Here is a 17,673-nt window from a genome sequence, read left to right on the forward strand (position 1 = left end):
CAGCTAGATAACTTACACTCATAAGTTACGTGGCGCCCTAATTTAACACCATACAGTATACACAATTTTAGCTAGCTGCTTCCTAACCTACGACCCGCTCTCACGACGAAAAGCTGCCGTTATGTGTGATTTTCTTGTGATTGAAAATAAATGTAAAATAAATAAAGAATAAAACAACCCCAATACCTATTTTGATAATCAAAAGAAAAAATAACACGGCAAGGTCTATTAGTAAAATTTAAGAACAACAGATGGCGTCTGGACACTCAAGATGGCGGAAATGAAGTTGCATATCAAATATATTTGTGTCCATATCTTGCGCTCCAAAGGGAGTAATTGAACAGGCAGGTGTATTAAAAAGTTCATGAATAATTTTTTTTTTAAACAAGCTTTTAGTGACGTCATTTTATTTTCGTATTCTTCTCAGCAAACCCATTCATTTGATACCCATATCATGGGGATCCGCCATATTGGATTTAAAATGACGTCACTTAGATAACCATGCATTGTCATCCAAACTAAAAGGGTATGCAAAATTTCAGCTAAATCGGTTGGGGATAACTGCTTTAAAATTCAGTGGCCAGATTTTACCCATACTAACAAGGCAAGTTAAATAAAACCTTGTAATAATAATAAAAAGGCATGCCTATCGTTTGAAAATGATTTTGTTGTACTATTATGTACAAATAATTATAAAAACACACATACCTAATTAATGTTATTCTTACTCTCGGTCTTACTTAAGTACTTGAATTTGTTAACACTCTTAAGTTTCTTTTGTAAGTAGCTAAACCTAAATTGTTTATTAATGAAATACGAAGAATAAAAAAAATGCTTTATTGTCGTTTATCTGGATAGTAGTTAAGATTCACATTATAAATTAACGTTAATATATACCTACAACTAATAATTAGGTACCTTAGTTTCTAATATCCTATGATTTTGTACCATTTTCTCACAACACTTACAACTGATTCGGCTTTAATATTCAATCAAATATACACCTTTTTGAACTTTAAAATAAATACTGTTGTTAATAAGTTTAGCTTTACATAGATCACAATTCTTCAGTTAATTATAACAAACTCTTCAAGATCTCAAAGAATGTAGTTGACATAGTGGTTTAGAGTAGAATTCTTTGGGTCAGCTCTAACCTTCGATCGCTTGGTTTGGCAGTCATTTCGCCTTTTAGATTTTATCTCCAGAACTATCTCAAAACCACTATTTCGGATCCGTAGGTGGGAATACATAGTTAGGATTCACCCGGTTAAAGTCCACATAGACGTGTTTTTTGGCGTTAAAGTCCTCGACGATGTCTGCGAAGGTCGGCCTGTCTTTAGGGTTCTCAATCCAACACCTCCGCATCAAAGTGTAGAGGTCGTCGGTGCAGATTTCCGGTCTGGAAAGACGAGCCCCCGATTTTAACGCTTGCAGGATTAAGTCGTTTGGTATATTCTCATAAGGAAATGCCCCTAAAATATACACAATTAATACGTAAACGTGAAAATTAAACATTTAGCGTCTTCCGTATCACAAACAACAACTGTCTAATGATAATTGCGCATTTAAATCGTACTATGGATGTGAAATCAGTAGAAAATGTTACAAAGGATCTACTCAGTACAGAACATTACAAACTATTTAGTATGTTTTCAGCTGACTATTTCAGTTTGAGTCTATTTTTTCATAAGTAAAGCCTAGGAAAACAAATGAAGGAATCTAGAGCAAGTCAAATCTTTGCAATAAATGAATAAATATCATTTATCCTTTACCTAACGTGCCGATTTCCCACAAGAGCACCCCAAATGACCACACGTCACTTTTACTATCAGTCTTGAACTGTTCAATGGCTTCAATGGCCATCCATCTCAAGGGCACTTTCTTGAAATGTCGATTGACGTACGGACCACACCTAGACATCCCAAAATCCGATATTTTCAATATTTTCTCTTTCGTGATCAAAATATTTCTCGCCGCCAAATCCCTACAAATGAAATTGAATAACATTTTCACCTTCCAGTTATTCCCGACATATTTCTTGCCTTACCTATGAACTACGGGAATTTTTTCCAAGTAGGCCATCCCGGTGGCGATCTGGAGAGCAAAATTCTCTAATTCCCTGTGGTCCAGCACTGGTTCGGGCCGGCTGCCGATATCTGACAAAAGAGGAGTTTGCACGTCAGCATCAAACCTCATTATATAATCTAAAAACACCAATCTGTTAGTTCTACATCCATAGCACATTAATTCTGTATTAGTGAGTTTGTAATCTTGAAAAAATCGGTATCGAAGTAATGACAATCTAAAAATGTTTGAGAGTTGAACGACCTAACAAAGGGTAGGAGAACAATGTTATCACATCTAATTCCATTTAGTTAAGACGTATGTTAGTGTTATCAAATGATACAATACATATGATGTATTATACCTACCGATTATTTTGAACTTTTTCTAAAAACAGTACGCACGCCTCTACCTAAAACTGAATCCAGCACAGTCAAACGTCATTCAACTCTCACATTTTTATATTTTTAGATGGATTATTATAATTACACCCAATCTTATTATTTAGGTACTTGTAGATATCAAATATTTTAAAATTAGAATTTCTCAAGAAAAAAAACAATCCACCAATACCTCACCTGATTCTTTTGGGTCGGACATTTTTAACAGTTTTTCGTCCATGTCACTGGAAAATACAGAAGAAAAACAAATTTATAAAATATTTTGGTAATAAACGATGCTACAGATATAATCTCATAATCTCAATAACACTACATACTAGATTCTATTTATAGTCCAATCAAATTACTTTTTCAGGTGGCAAAAAATAGTTCAATAATTGAAAATATGTAAAAATTAGGAAAAATTCCGTCGAATTCAATGAAGTTTTCTTCGTCTGATTCGATTGTCATTTTCTGATAAACATGCTCGTCCATATCTTCCTCAATATCTTCAATAACTATGGTTTTTTCTTCGATATTACAACAATTATTGTAATCTTTGCACTTCAAACATAAATTAGAACATTTTAATACATGTTTTCGGCAGCTACACGCATTAGTTTTGCAATCAACGCTTTCGCATCTACGTGTTTAATAAATCAAGACTTTTTCTACTTTCAACTAACCGACATTACTTTTACTATTTTATTATATCAATAAAATACGTACCATTATATACAAATTCATAACTGATAAAAAAGCTTTATAAATGTAAATGTACATGAAAAGAAAAAATACACGTAGTTCGTTATGTAGGATCGACATACATTACAATAGTAGTATGTCCTATAGTCTTCTCCCCCCACTGCGCGCATCAACGTGTCGAGTCGAGCAAGCAATACGGGGCCCATAAAAATAAAGTTTAATGAAAGAAAATGGGACCAATCGTTGTGGACTATTTCTTATATAGAAATACAAGTATTCAACTATAACATGTGTAAATTTCAGCTCTTAATATTAATAAATGAGGTTGTGGCGATTTTTTGAAAAAAACAATTTTGGTCGTAGGACAGACTTTTTTAAAAGTCATGAAAAAATGTCATCTTTCAAATGGCAGTATCGACATTTTGATACGAATTGAAATCAAAAAGTTAATCAACGTTTTATGGCACCGAAAAGAAAACCGATTTTTCGATAGTTTTTTTGCGATATTTGAAATCGATTTGAGGCTCGCGCAATATTTGCACATGATAGTGTAATTATTAAAGAAAATTTTAAGCCCAACCCCGTTCCTAAAGATGTGGCGGCCTATGAATTATGGTGATTTTATAAAAACACTTTTTTTTCGAAAAACTCGATTTTTGCAAAAACTATAAAATATTTTTCAATTTTGAAAAAATCATTTTAGTTTGCTCACCAAGAGCTACCCCTTCACCAAGCTTCATAAAAAAAATATTTATTTTTGAAAGAGATACAGCTATTTGTAAAAATTGTGATTTTTAGCGGTTTTTTTGCAATAACTAATTAATTTTGGTCATACCCGGTTTGGGCTTAGGGTTACCAGATCTATTTCGTGACAGACCCGGAGATATGACCTGTTTACATAATTGATGCCTAAAAAAAGTGGTCCCGAGGAAATCGATGTCTAACAAAAGAAAAAGGAATCAGAAAATGTGAGAAATGTGTTCGAAGAAATCACGATTTTTCCAGAAAACCCGGAGAAATGACATGTTAATCCGGAACCCGAAGATGTACCATCAAAACCCGGAGATCTGGCAACCCTATTTGGACTTATTCCATCCGTATTAAAAATTCCTACAACTTTTGTTTGAAACATTTTTTTTCTAAAATGTTCAATTTTTTTTATAAATAAAAAAATCTTTTTGCGAACTTTGGACGCCATTTTCAAAATTAAGCCCAAAAATTCAGATGGAGTAAAGTGGTTCACTGAATTCTAGGGAATTTTTCCTAATTTTTACATATTTTCAATTACTGTAAAGCAAAAAATAAGGTATTTTCGACAATTTGATTGGACCATTATATCCCAAGAGGAATTTGAGTATGCCGTTAGAATTTTTTACCATTGTAGTTACTCTGATTATTAAAATATCAATTGATTCGAATCCGTAAAATTAGGAACCCTTACTCTGGAAAGAAAAGCCTTCTGTCTTTGTTTTTGATCCATATTTCTCTCAATTTTAAAAGATACTCTTTCAAAGCGCCGTTTGCTACCAGTTCCATTATAGTCATATACGGCTGACTTTTTGTCACACAGCCCAGAAACTTAACGACGTTCTTGTGAACGCCAATGTTTTTGAACATTTTTATTTCCGCCAAGAAATCCGTCTGTTCTTCTTTAGGAGCACCTTCTGAATAAAAAAATCTTAAGTCAATGTCGGATTTTTAGCACAGGTGTCATGATTCAGCTTATTACAGCTGCATTGTCGCATTTGTTTCAAGGCCAAGTTTGATCAAAAATGGCTTTCATTGAAAAAGTATTATTAATCACTTCTTGTAAAAAACAATTTAAAAATTATTACTTAACCTCTTAGCAGTTTCACGGCAACCATCGTGAACCCTGATATACCATTTAGATTGTAAGCTTTGGCATAATACACTTCTCCAAAGGCTCCCACACCTAAGACTTTTTTTATTTCAATGTTCTGTCGAGGAAATTCATAAGGATCTTCCTAAAATGTATTACTTATTTTAAACACAGAAAAAAAAAAGTACACGTGAAATACGTACTAATACTTCCAAAGGCGTATACAAAGTGTTTATTTCTTGATTAGGCAAACTAAAGAAAATTATTCGTCAAATTTGTTAAAGTATTACAGTAAATCTTACTTACCTAAATGAAGACTTTTTTAAATTCTGGATAATCGGAGATCTTCTGTAGTCCGAAAATAAAACTTTTTTAATACTTTCTAAGGCCTTAGATGAAAATAGTGACCACTTCACAACAATACACAGCAATATTAACGCAAGGCAGAACAATACAAAGATGCTTATTCTTTTGAAGTTCAGGAAATTGTCGTGTTTGGATGGGAGTTGTGCTAAAAAGATTATAAAGAGGTTTGTCCCCATAATGTTATTTATACCATCATTACTATCTCAAGATGGTACTATGAGCCAGAATCAAAGAAACTTCAAGAAATATATAAAGTGAAAATATCAGTGTGCTCTTTTTGTTTCCGTAAAAAACAATAACCGGGTAAACCAAATTGGATGGGAGTTATCCCGAAAACTACTCGAAATAGAAAAAAACTGATGTTACAAATATACAAAGCGTTACCTCGGAAAAATGTCAATTTTGACTAACAACTGGATCTGTGTTACTAAAGTACAGGATCGAAGAACAGCGAAAATGCAGGTACTTTTTTATTAGAAACACTGACATAAAACAAAAAGTCCATCCATTTTTGAGCTTCAGTAAAACTTGCCCGCGAGTCCCATCAAACTTGGTACACTCTGTACATACATATGCATCTAGATGTCCCCCAGGGTAACACAATATTTCAAGAATATTTTTATACTGGAAGCTACAAGTTAGACCTAGATATACCTGATGATAATTTACCTCAAAATTAAATTTCATTTTTTTAGCAACTCAATTTTTCTGATTAATTCCGAATAACTTTCTATTTTTTTCTTTGATTCTGCAATATGTGGTATACCTACACTTAAACTTACCGACAAACTTAAGATCGGACTTATATTTGCAGATTGGATTAATGTTATTATCGTCCGTATATTCTATGACTAGTTTATAGACATCCCCATGTCTTAAATATTCCATTGGAATTTCAAATGCGCTTTTTATATATTTAAGTTTAGGTACGTCAAAGCGATCATTGTTGTCCTGCCTTATACTAAAATAAAATGTTTCTACAGAAACCGTTAACAATCTAGTAAAAAGAGTTTTTTTGTTGTTTTTCTTATAGTTTGTTTAACTATACCCAAGCCAAGAAGTAGCCGATTATTCCGATATGGTCTAAATATCAAAGTACCAAGTAAAATCGTTATTAAAAAACAGGGTATTCACATTAATTAAAAAAAAATCTTGTATTAAAACCTCTACATATATGAGTAATTTAATTGCTATTCCTACCTTGCGCTTTTTCAACTCATGCCGCTTAGTTTTAGGACTTACCAGAAAAAAATGGGGCAAAATGTAAAGAAAACGCGAAAGTTTTAGAGTGGGTATCGGTATCATATACATACAGTGTTGGCCTATTAAGAACCAAAACAACTGTCTAAAAAATTTTTGGGACACCCGATTTTATATTTATAAAGTTTATCTATATATTCCAAAAAAAAAATAGAATGTCCTTATGGTCACACGGTACATACATATTATACAGGGTGGTCCGAATTTTATGCAGGAAACTTCGAGGGCAGATAGATCTTTTTAAAATAATAGGTGTTTGTCTTATAAACATAGGTCTGGAACGGCCTCGTTTTAGAGATACAGGGTGTTGAAGTTGTTAAAAAAAATATTTTTTGTTTATATCTCCGGAATCCATCGACCGATTTCAATCAAATTTAGTGCAGATAATGTATGATAGTAGGCCTTGTATTCCCTAAAATACGAGCTCTAAAGGTTAAACCAGTGGTGTACAACTGGACAGGGTCACCCCTTTTTTATAAAAAAAAACTTGCGCCACTGTATTTCTTACAAGCTATTGTAACGGATTTATATTCTAATGTACAAAATACGTAAAAAAGGTAACGTGAATTTTTTCCCTAAAGTTCACCGTTCTCAAGTTATTCATACGAATACAATCTCCTTGTGGCGGATACTTCTAACCATAATATTACAAGAATATTTATGTTTATGCTTAAAAGTAAGTGCAATTTGTAAGCACATCAACAAAATTCTTTACACTCGTCGCTTTCATCTTTTTGGATTAAAACAATATTTGGAAAATCACGACAAAGGAATGAAAGGCACAGAAATGAAATTTTAAAAGCATTTGACGACGATCCTCGGCTAAGTACACGAAGAACGTCTCGGCAACTTGGGGTGAGTAAATTGAAAATTTGAAAAGTTCTACGTAAGGATGGCAGAAATCCGTACCATTTACAACCTGTGCAAAATTTACTTCCGGGAGATGCAGAGAGACGCCTGAATTTTTATCAGTGGTTGTTTGAATTCTTACTAGAAATACTTTGGACCGATGAGGCTACGTTCACAAGGCGAGGGGTAGTGAATTTTCACAATATTTGGTCACAAGAAAATCCTCGTGAAATTCGGATAAGATCTTTTCAACGAATTTTCTGGCTCGGAATAATTCGGACTTTATTTCTTGTCACCCCATCTAAATTCCCAGCATTTCTAAACTTTCTAGAAAACCATCTATTTGAATTATTAGAGGATGTTCCATTAAATATACGACAAAATAGCTGGATACAAATGGATGGTGCTCCTGCGCATTTTAGGAGAATAATACAAGAATGGCTTAATGAAAATTATATGAGATGATGGATAGGTAGAAGACCAAATGCCAATGTCAACCATAATGGTGCAGAGGGTCCAGTGTCTTGGCCAGCCAGATCGCCAGATCTAAACTCCCTGGACTTCTATGTTTGGGGTGACCTACCTGAAAAGTTTACTCTACTCCAATAGATACTAGACCACAACTACTGCAGCGAATAGAAGACGGGTGTAATGAATTAAAAGAAAACCACCACATGATATTAGCTTCAATTAGTTCCATTAATAGAAGATGTCAGAAATGTATCGATGTGGGTGGTTCGCATTTTAAACAATTGCTGTAAATACGTAACGTTAATTTTGTTTCTTGTTTAGTTGTTGTTGCTTGGTAAATGTATTTTTATTATTATTTTGATTTAAATTGTTCTTATTTGTAAAGATAATGCCTCCAGGGAAAACTAAAACACACCAGGAACACTACCTCACAAGTGATGTGGAAAGAATTTTGTTGATGTGCTTACAAATTGCACTTACTTTTAAGCATAAACATAAATATTTTTGTAATATTATGATTTGAAGTGTCTGCCACAAGGGGATTGTATTTGTGTGAATAACTTGAAAATGGTGAACCTTAAGGAAAAAATTCAAGTCACCTTTTTTACGTATTTAGTGCATTAGAATATAAATCCGTTACAATAACTTGTAAAAAATACAGTGGCGTAGGTTTTTTTTATAAAAAGGGGGTGACCCCTGTTCAGTTGTACACCACTGGCTAAACCTTTAGAGCTCATTTTTTAGGGAATGCAAGGCCTACTATCGTACATTATTTGTACCAAATTTTATTGAGATCGGTTAATAGATTCCTGAGATATAAACAAAAGTTCCAGACCTATGTTTATAAGGCAAACTCCTATTATTTTAAAGAGATCTATCTGTCCTCGAAGTTTCCTGCATAAAATTCGGACCACCCTGTATAATACATATTTCAATTAGCTAGGTACGTAACGTCAAAAAGAAGTATTGGAAAAGCAAATTTTTTATGTTAGGCAATATAAAAAGTATAATAAACAGCTGGTGCTAACAAATTGGATGAAAACAGGTTTGAGGTTATGTTGTCATAATTCCTTTAACTTAAAATATTGCCAAGTAAAAAGTAAAAAGTGCAAAAAATATGGGATAAAATTGAATGAGAAATGGTAGGTATAATACCAAAGAAGTTGTTTCTGCATCTAACTTCAATTTTAAAAAGGATTTAGTAGATAGTAGTTATGTAGGTAAGAAGGTAATGTTTTTCAAATTTACTCATTGTTATTGTTGTTTTAAACCGTTTAAGTACCTATCTTGATATCTTTAGTTTATTAAAGCTAATAAAAATGTTTATTGATCAAAATGGCTTTTTAATATAAATCTGTCTGTAAGCTAAGTACTAATAAATAACCAATAGTAGGTAGGTACCTACTTATTTACTATCTGCTCACCTTTGTGAGATGCCGAGCCACTGATTGTCAGGTTCAGACGCTGTGCCTACAGTTGATGATTTGTCTATTATTCACATCACAAAAATACGAAATGCCTCACTATCACTAATCATTAACATTAACATTAACTTGCACAAAATCGAGATTTACCTATTTTTTATACATCGGTTTATATTCACAGAATAAGCACTTAACGTAAACATTACCACGAACTACTACAAACACCGACGATTTTTTAAGGAGAACAATATGCATGGACAAACCTTCGCTTTTACATTCAAATTACTTAAAACTACTTCTGAAATATGGAAATTGGAATAGGTAACCAACATCGCTACCGTACCGATAAAGTAGTTCGTTGTTTTTCGACAGATATTTTCATTGGTGCAATTAAACAGCAGTTGTTCAAGACCTACTCAAAAACAGTTGACAAAAAAGTTGCTGGTGCTACTAAAAGCTGCAAGCAGAGCAATCGGTCAGGTGTCGGTACGTTTAAAGACGTTTGTAAAACCATTTAAAAAAGTAAGTATAATTAATTCAGAAATAAGTGAAAATAAAACTCTTGTGAATTACTAAATTGTGGTTAAATGTGGTTACCACGCAATGAACAATGTTGTGTTAATGAAACAGCAAAAGGGAGAGGAGAAAAAGGTAGGTAATTAAAAAAAATATTTTATTGTTTTCTTTTCATTTTCCTGTATTTCCAGGTAGGTCCCGAACGAGATAGGGCATAGATAACAACAACGATAAGGTAGGATCAAAGTAATATGTAGGTAGTTATATCACAGCTTAATAATATATGTGGTTATATGTTATAGGTATGCACCTATTCGAGAAATTTAGACGCGGCTACTTCTTTAAGGCGTAGGTTTTCCTGACCGAATAAGGGCCAATATTTTTACATAAGTAGGCGATTAGACTAAATAATTTTCTGTACATTTCATATGTTCATTCACAATTTAATAGCTTGATTACAAGTCTTAACAGTACAGACTTAAATTTCTGAGACTGGTGCCAACTAACCTACCAAAATATTGGCCCTTGGTCCGCAGCGTATCTTTTCCCGTGTAACTATTTTATATTCTTTTCTACTCACTAAAAAGCATTCGTGATGTGATAATTTCCTTTTTTCAAACTTGTATTCTGAGAGGAATAATGCACTCTATAATCATGGTCCCCGATAAATTCCACGTCAATCAGTTTTATCAAATTTGTCCATTGCGTCACGCATACACAATAATTCCCTACACACTCTAAAAATCATGGTACAAGTTACTATCTTTATTCCTACTGCATTAGAAACAGTTTCCAACAACGTGAAGCAATCGCATTTGATTCGAAAAATTAATTTTGAACATTTAAACATTATATCGAAATGCGCATGCTCCTGAGTGTAGGAAACTTGTTTTGAATTGCTCTAGGAACAAAGCTATTACTTTAATTTAAGTAATAACTTACCAGGCACTGTGTAATTCTTAATCGCAGGGCTGTCTTCAAATTCTATATTTATCATGTAAATGGAACCTGGCAATATATTTTCAAACAGGTCGCTGTTGTTTAAACTTGGAATTATTATACTGTTGTACTGAAATAAAATGTAATTCATATTGATCAAAAGCATTGCTAGAGAATAAAACAACCGGCTTTGAATAATTTTTACTCGAATTGGTAGGTACGTTTTCGGGGAGCAAACCCAGCGGCAGTTTTTATGGTTGTTTGACTGGTAAAGATTTGACTAGGTCTTGGTATAATTTCTTTTTCGATTTGATTTTCATACAAGGTGTAAAGAAATGCTGTGCCAAATTTTAATGGCAGAGTGTTAAATATAAAAATAAGTTAAATTTTCCACGAACATAAATTCAAGGGTTAGAAGAACATCAAAAAAATGTGTTTTTTTTCTTACAGACCGTGAATTTATCGACTTGTTTTTAGAATATAACTTTTTTGAGTTTAGGGTTCCTGCATTACAATGTAAACCTCCATTTGATACAAATACATTATTAATAGGTATATTGCAGAAATCAGTGACGTCCAATTTTTTTCAAAATTATAAAAACCCTTAAGAGAATATATGTGACACAAATTTGAAATAAGAAATAAATTCAAATTTTCAACGTCCTACACGTCAGAAATTGGTCATTTTAGAATTTAGATGCAGTTTTCTTCTTAGAGCCTGAGGAATAATTTCTTTTCATATTTAAGATTATTTAGGGGGAAGCCGAGGGGGAAACATCCTCTAGGGCTCTAGGGCGCCGCCCCCCCTAGAAATTTTCATAGAAAAAAAAAATTAATTCAATGTTATCTGGATAATTAAAAAGGAAATGTTAAGTTTCTAATGTACAGTCAATTTAACTCGACTTGCAAAATTTATTTGATAAACACTGAATACGTGGGCTCCTCGTAGCTCACCCCTAAATCTGTAAAGTGTTTACAGTGGTGGTCATGGTTACCGACACGCAGCAGTGAATGACGGAGTGGGAGTAGCGCAGTGCAGTTTGGGCTTTGTTTAATTCGCCTCTAACTAAATAATAGCTATTTCACACCTTTTTTCTTATTAAACGTAATTTGTTTACGTGTGGTGTAAAATTTTGTTACTTACATATTGTCTTTTGTGTGCTTTTTAAATGGTTGGAAAAGTTTAAATTAGATTGCAAAGTCAGACTAACAGCACTCGCATTGCCATCTATTTAAAATCAGTGGTGCAACAAATTAACAAACTAATGAAAAAGTAATTGAAAGCAGAAGAATGGACTTTCACTATGAAAAATAATGTTGAGCACATTTTTCCTACATTTCAATAGTACTTAAAATAAAACTACCCAATTATAATTGACTTTTTTTCAATACTTTGTTCCTAAATTTTTCCGCCCTCCCTGATATGGAATTCAAGAGCCGCCACTGTACAGATCCCTCTAATACAGTGGCGGCGCGTGAACATTGATTGAATGTGTTCTGCTTAGGGTTGTTACATTTGTTGAATTGAATTCCGGGATATTAAGTGCCCGGAGTCTCTAAACGGCGCCGCAGGCGAAAAATTTTAAAATTTTCAAGGTCACGCGTTTTCCTGGCACTTCTGAATTTCAAGGAACAATGAATTTATAAAAAAATACAGATTTTCACAAGGATGATTTTTGAAATTGATACCTTTTTGAAATATCTATTTACGAATTACCTACTGATGGTATAAATAAATTGGAATAAACTAAATATATTTTATTAAATTATTGAATATTGTTTATAAACAAAAAAATCGTTTGTGAAATTTACCAGCGATTCAACGAATTTTAATTTTCCTCGCCGTGTTATGATTTTTTCTTTATCTTTTTTTATATATATGTACATTATATTATATTCCGGGAGTTATACGTGCAAATCCGAAATTCGGGACCATACATCTAATTCCCGGTACAATCACAGAAAATCCCGGTCATACCCATGTGGCTAGATGTTCTTTTAATATGTCGTCAAGATCTGCACTAAAATTTATGAGTCCACGAAACACATCAGAGTTGTCCGAATTTTCTGTCTCGTCGTGTCCGCGAAGTGCTAATTCGAAAGCACGGCAAAATTTTATGCAATCTATGATTTTAGATAATACATAACGATTTTTCATTACCTGTTCATTGTGTTTCCGTATATTATCCCAATATGCAGAATCTAACTGACTTCTTATGTTTATTTTACCTAGACTTAATGACTTAAATCTCTCACACTGTATATTGTCCATGCTTTATCCCCACCGAAAAGTAAGCACGGAAAACAAAAAAGTAAATTTTTTAAATCACACCCGCACACCCACTCTGTTTTTGTGTATACATTATTGTTTTTTTATAACTTTTACATCTTTTATTTTTAGTATATCCTCATAAGGCAGAGAACCAAATAAAGTTTTTTTTTAAACGAAACGCTATTCATTTTAATAACTATAATATCCGTAGACGCCTAAACGAAAATATTCACACGTGCCGCTCGCAGAAATAAACCACCATATACCACGTACGAAATACTACTGCATTTACTGCACGTGCCTGATTAACCAATAAAAACAAAGGACGCATGTAATTGTTCGCTGTCCACACATTTTGTATATGAGGTTGCATATATTAAGGAGCGTAGCTCGCGTCGCAATAAATACATTTGGATTCTTTAAATATTTTGTTGATATTTAATATGATTAAATACATAAAATTTTATGTGTTCTGCAGCTCCGCAGCTCTTATGGTAAAACCGCCACTGCTCTAATAGTAGTCTATTGTAGTATGTTACAATCTCAATAGACCTTTTTAGTAGTGACGTCACATAAGACTTTCTCAGTATTTTCGACCTTATGTACTTTCGACATAAGTGCCAAAAAAATGTCTTCTTTGTCATGACGTTAAATATCCCGATATTCTGGTAATATTAGAAATATTTAAAAAATATTTAAGCACAAAAGTGTATCTATTTTACGAAACACGTATTGGCTCTTCTTAAATACTTCAAAATCCTTTTAAAAATAAGTTAATTTGAAGTTGTTCATTTCTATAGTATCTATGTAAATAGTAAACAAGGATTAGATTCATTGACCACCATTAGATTCGATCTGTGCAATTTCAACTACGACAATTTGTTGCGGGTTGCCTAAGTATGTGACGTCACACTAAAAGCGTCTATTGTAGTAATGCAGGAAACCTAACCTCAAAAACGTTATATTCTAAAATGACGCTGTGAAAACTAACAACACTGACGTATTTTCACCATCGTCAAAAACTTTGTTGCACTAAATATCAATGCAATATATTGTTCTTTTCGAAAATGATAGGGCCAAAAATACGTTATTTTAAAAAACCATCTACTGCCTTGAAGCTCACAAAGAGACAATATGTAGGAAAAAATCTTATTTACGATTGTTCTATTAGCACCTGAATTTACGGTATTTTTTCAGAACATCTTATATAAGGCCTTAGTTCCAAAAGTGACATGTCATTTTCTCTTCGCACTTTTCAGTTTCACGCGCCTTTTTCAAATTGAACACAGATTATGATCTTGTACGTTGTTCATATATGCATTGTTTTTTAGATAATGTCATAAAATATTATTAAATTTATCCTGATAAATACCTAAGAGCCGTAATATTAATTATCATGAAGTTATTATTTATGAAATGTGAAAAATAATATTATTCTGATAATCACGTTATCCATGAATGAAATATTATTTACATGACTACTTTTTAATTGTTTTTTGAAATTTGGAATAAAATAATTTTTCCTTAATATTTGACAATACATCTTGAAACACATGGGTTTATTAACTTTTTTGTTAATTTATGATGTAAAATTCGTTATTAAAATCTGACAAAAAGTATTTCAGTTACATCTTATATAAACATTTTTCTGTTTAAAAATGTTTTTCTTCTTCCTCTTTTTAAATTTTTTTTTGACATACAAACGACCCTCCCCTCCCCCCTCAAAGTCCATCTCTGAGCGCCTTTGACCCTATAAAGCTTGTTCTTAAAATTAGGCAACGTTTTGTAATATTATAAAAAATAAAATAAATATAAATAAATAAAAAATCTATCTCCTATAATAAAAATTGCAATATAACGAAGATGAGAACCTTAATCGATATAAATGTTCCTACGAGGTTGGATCAAATATAAACGAGAGTTTAGATAATTATACCGCTAGCGAAGGCGCTAATTGCAAATTGTAAGAAATTCAGTATGTGTCATTTGGTAAGTGAGTCATTTGCGGCAATATTTTCTTGTGGCTGTGTCTGAAACTTCTGTTTATTATTTTCTCGAATGATTTTTTGCTTTTTTAAATTTAAATATAATTTTTTCCATAATATAATAAGCTTTTACCATATTTATAGAACATGTTGCAGTTAGACAAAATAGAGCGCTATACGATAGATGAATGAGTGGAGATGAAAATTCATTACAAGTACGGAGAGTGTGTAGCTGAGACTGTGCGTAAATTACGTGAAATTTTCGGTAGAAGAAATGCGCCGAATATAATATAAAATTTTTAATTCAGTATCGTCGTTATTTTGCAACTTCTACACAGGTGATTTGTTGTAAATTTACCTATTTGTATCCTGTTAAAAAAACCATCACAATTTTGAAAATACCTTACAAGAAAGAAACCTACAGAATATTATCATACTCACATCCGTAATATTATCGTAGCTTGAATAAATGCATTCTCCATCTATATTGTAAATTTCAGCGTAAATCTCCTTCGTTGAACAATTACCTAAAAGTACGATTGTAACATTTATTGATGTGTCCAAATTTTTATTTAAATGGAACAGAATTTTCGACATAGGGCAACTTGTATATATTTTTTAAATGTCTAGAAATAATGTAGAACCTTATATAAATAATAAGTTGTGAAATGTTAGAAATCTCTTAGAGGTTGTTAGTTAAAAATAATTAATTATTAAAATTTGGCGCCTAAAAAAAACGAATGTTTGTCGCCGTCCTAATTCGTGACGTCATTTAGTGTGATAGAGGATGGGGAAGATGAATAACAGAGACGATACGGTTCGACAGCAAGAGCATACATAGTAAGTAACAAGAGTCTAGAGACAACCAAATTCACTTGATTGAGTTCCGTCTCGTCAGCATAAGATAGTCGCAGACGGGCAGGTTGTGTATCGGTCGCACTAAATGACGTCACAATGTAATAATAAATTTTCAAGCAAGTTGCCTTATGGTTGCTTATGCAACCATTCGTTCCTGTTTTCAAAAATAAAGATATGACGTGTTGAAGGATTCAACTCGTGTCTCATACGAGTGATGTTAGTATACTTACCGCAGTTATTATCCAATGTGATATTGAAGTGGATGCTGCTGTTCTCGAATAGGAACGGCTTTACGTGCAGGGGTCCATCTAAATTCAAACCGCGTTTGTTATCATAGGCATTTAAACTACCACAGATACATCAATTCAAGACTAGAAATGTAAATATTTACCTGATGTTAGTTTAACCTCGGTGTAGTTGGCAAGTACCTGAAAAATTCGTTAATTACTTCGCATGTACGTGAGATACACAATTTTATATAGCCTCGGTGTAACGTTCGAGATAATGTCATTAGACCAAGCAAATTAAATTTTTACTTGAAAAAAGTCCTATCCGCTAGATTATTGTAAAATTGTCAAAAGGAACATAATACAAGACATCTCTCGTCTCGTGAGTCAAAAACTTTTATTAGCTAACTTTTCTATTTAAACAAATAAGTGAGGAAAGCAGTTTTTTCACTTTGCAGGGATAACCATAAATTTTAGCGAAAAGTGACTCATAGACAGCTTATACTTATAGGGAGTAAAATTCTTCTCTTTAAAGGGCTTGTGAGTCGTTAATTTTCCACATTTTTCAATGCAATTCACGGGAAATCGTAGTTTACTCGTAAACTTTATTTTGCGAAAAATTCAAGTCAATATTTATAAACAATTGCGCTACGATTTAAAAAAAAAATCTTATCTTGGCTCCTGTTGGTCGTAGAGGGTACCTTTTTTATTTTAAAACTGTATTTTTTTGCCAGCTATCCATTGCATCTATTTTCGGTGAGATAGCATAAATAGCAACAATGTTATTCAAATTGTTTATAAGCGAAAAACGCACGGTTTTCTAATGCACAATTTGAGAATGTTAATGTCAAAAAAACGGTGATATTTTTTAATAAGCCGCTTAATTGCATCTTTAAGATTACAATGACGCTTTCAGAATCATGTTTGATTGAAAATTAACGCCTGTACAGAGGCTTAAAGTTCATAACTTTTGGAGCCTCCGCTATAAACAAATAGAATTGTGCGAAAACTATTGCACCTACAGCGCCCACTTTTGGCACACTTTGAAAGTATGACAAAACCTTCAACTTGTCATAGGTTTTATAAAATTTTAACAATAAATGCGATAGTTATAAACAAATGAAAAAATGGGCACTTTTCTTGTTTATTTGCAATAACTTTTTTGTTTATTAACTGATTTTAATTTAACTAGTCTCATTTTGTAGATAATTTTACTTCCTATAAGCTGTCTGAGGGTCACTTTTCACTAAAATTGATGGTTTTCCCTGCAAAGTGAAAAAACTGTTTTCCTCACTTATTTGTTTAAATAGAAAAGTTAGCTAATAAAAGTTTTTGACTCACGAGACGAGAGATGTCTTGTATTATGTTCCTTTAGACAATTTTACAATAATCTAGCGGATAGAACTTTTTTCGAGTTTCTCTTTTATTTTCGCTAATTTTCCTGGTGTACATATAGAGGCGGTCGCATAGATAGGGGATATTGTAATAATGCGTTATGGTTGCGCCTTATGTTTAAT

At 32.6% G+C, this 17,673-nt stretch overlaps 1 protein-coding gene across 2 annotated transcripts in view; it reads right to left on the minus strand.

The window, feature by feature from the left end:
• Nucleotides 1–823: 823 nt before the first annotated feature.
• LOC108911064 (fibroblast growth factor receptor 3) overlaps nucleotides 824–17,673 on the minus strand; it is a 38,839-nt gene continuing 21,989 nt past the window's right edge. For both annotated transcript variants that reach the window (XM_018715896.2, XM_018715895.2), the window contains exons 3-16: nucleotides 16,321–16,357; nucleotides 16,160–16,237; nucleotides 15,513–15,598; nucleotides 10,818–10,944; nucleotides 10,456–10,612; nucleotides 6,138–6,316; nucleotides 5,296–5,500; nucleotides 5,193–5,241; nucleotides 4,990–5,134; nucleotides 4,591–4,813; nucleotides 2,643–2,689; nucleotides 2,048–2,204; nucleotides 1,773–1,984; nucleotides 824–1,472 (exon numbers count right to left, since the gene is read on the minus strand). In XM_018715896.2, the coding sequence (XP_018571412.1) occupies nucleotides 1,222–1,472; nucleotides 1,773–1,984; nucleotides 2,048–2,204; nucleotides 2,643–2,689; nucleotides 4,591–4,813; nucleotides 4,990–5,134; nucleotides 5,193–5,241; nucleotides 5,296–5,500; nucleotides 6,138–6,316; nucleotides 10,456–10,612; nucleotides 10,818–10,944; nucleotides 15,513–15,598; nucleotides 16,160–16,237; nucleotides 16,321–16,357 (1,953 nt within the window). In that variant the 3' untranslated portion in view covers nucleotides 824–1,221. The remainder of the gene's footprint in view (nucleotides 1,473–1,772; nucleotides 1,985–2,047; nucleotides 2,205–2,642; nucleotides 2,690–4,590; nucleotides 4,814–4,989; nucleotides 5,135–5,192; nucleotides 5,242–5,295; nucleotides 5,501–6,137; nucleotides 6,317–10,455; nucleotides 10,613–10,817; nucleotides 10,945–15,512; nucleotides 15,599–16,159; nucleotides 16,238–16,320; nucleotides 16,358–17,673) is intronic.

Source organism: Anoplophora glabripennis, unplaced genomic scaffold, assembly GCF_000390285.2.
Source record: "Anoplophora glabripennis isolate ALB-LARVAE unplaced genomic scaffold, Agla_2.0 scaffold437, whole genome shotgun sequence".
NCBI classification, from domain to species: domain Eukaryota; kingdom Metazoa; phylum Arthropoda; class Insecta; order Coleoptera; family Cerambycidae; genus Anoplophora; species Anoplophora glabripennis.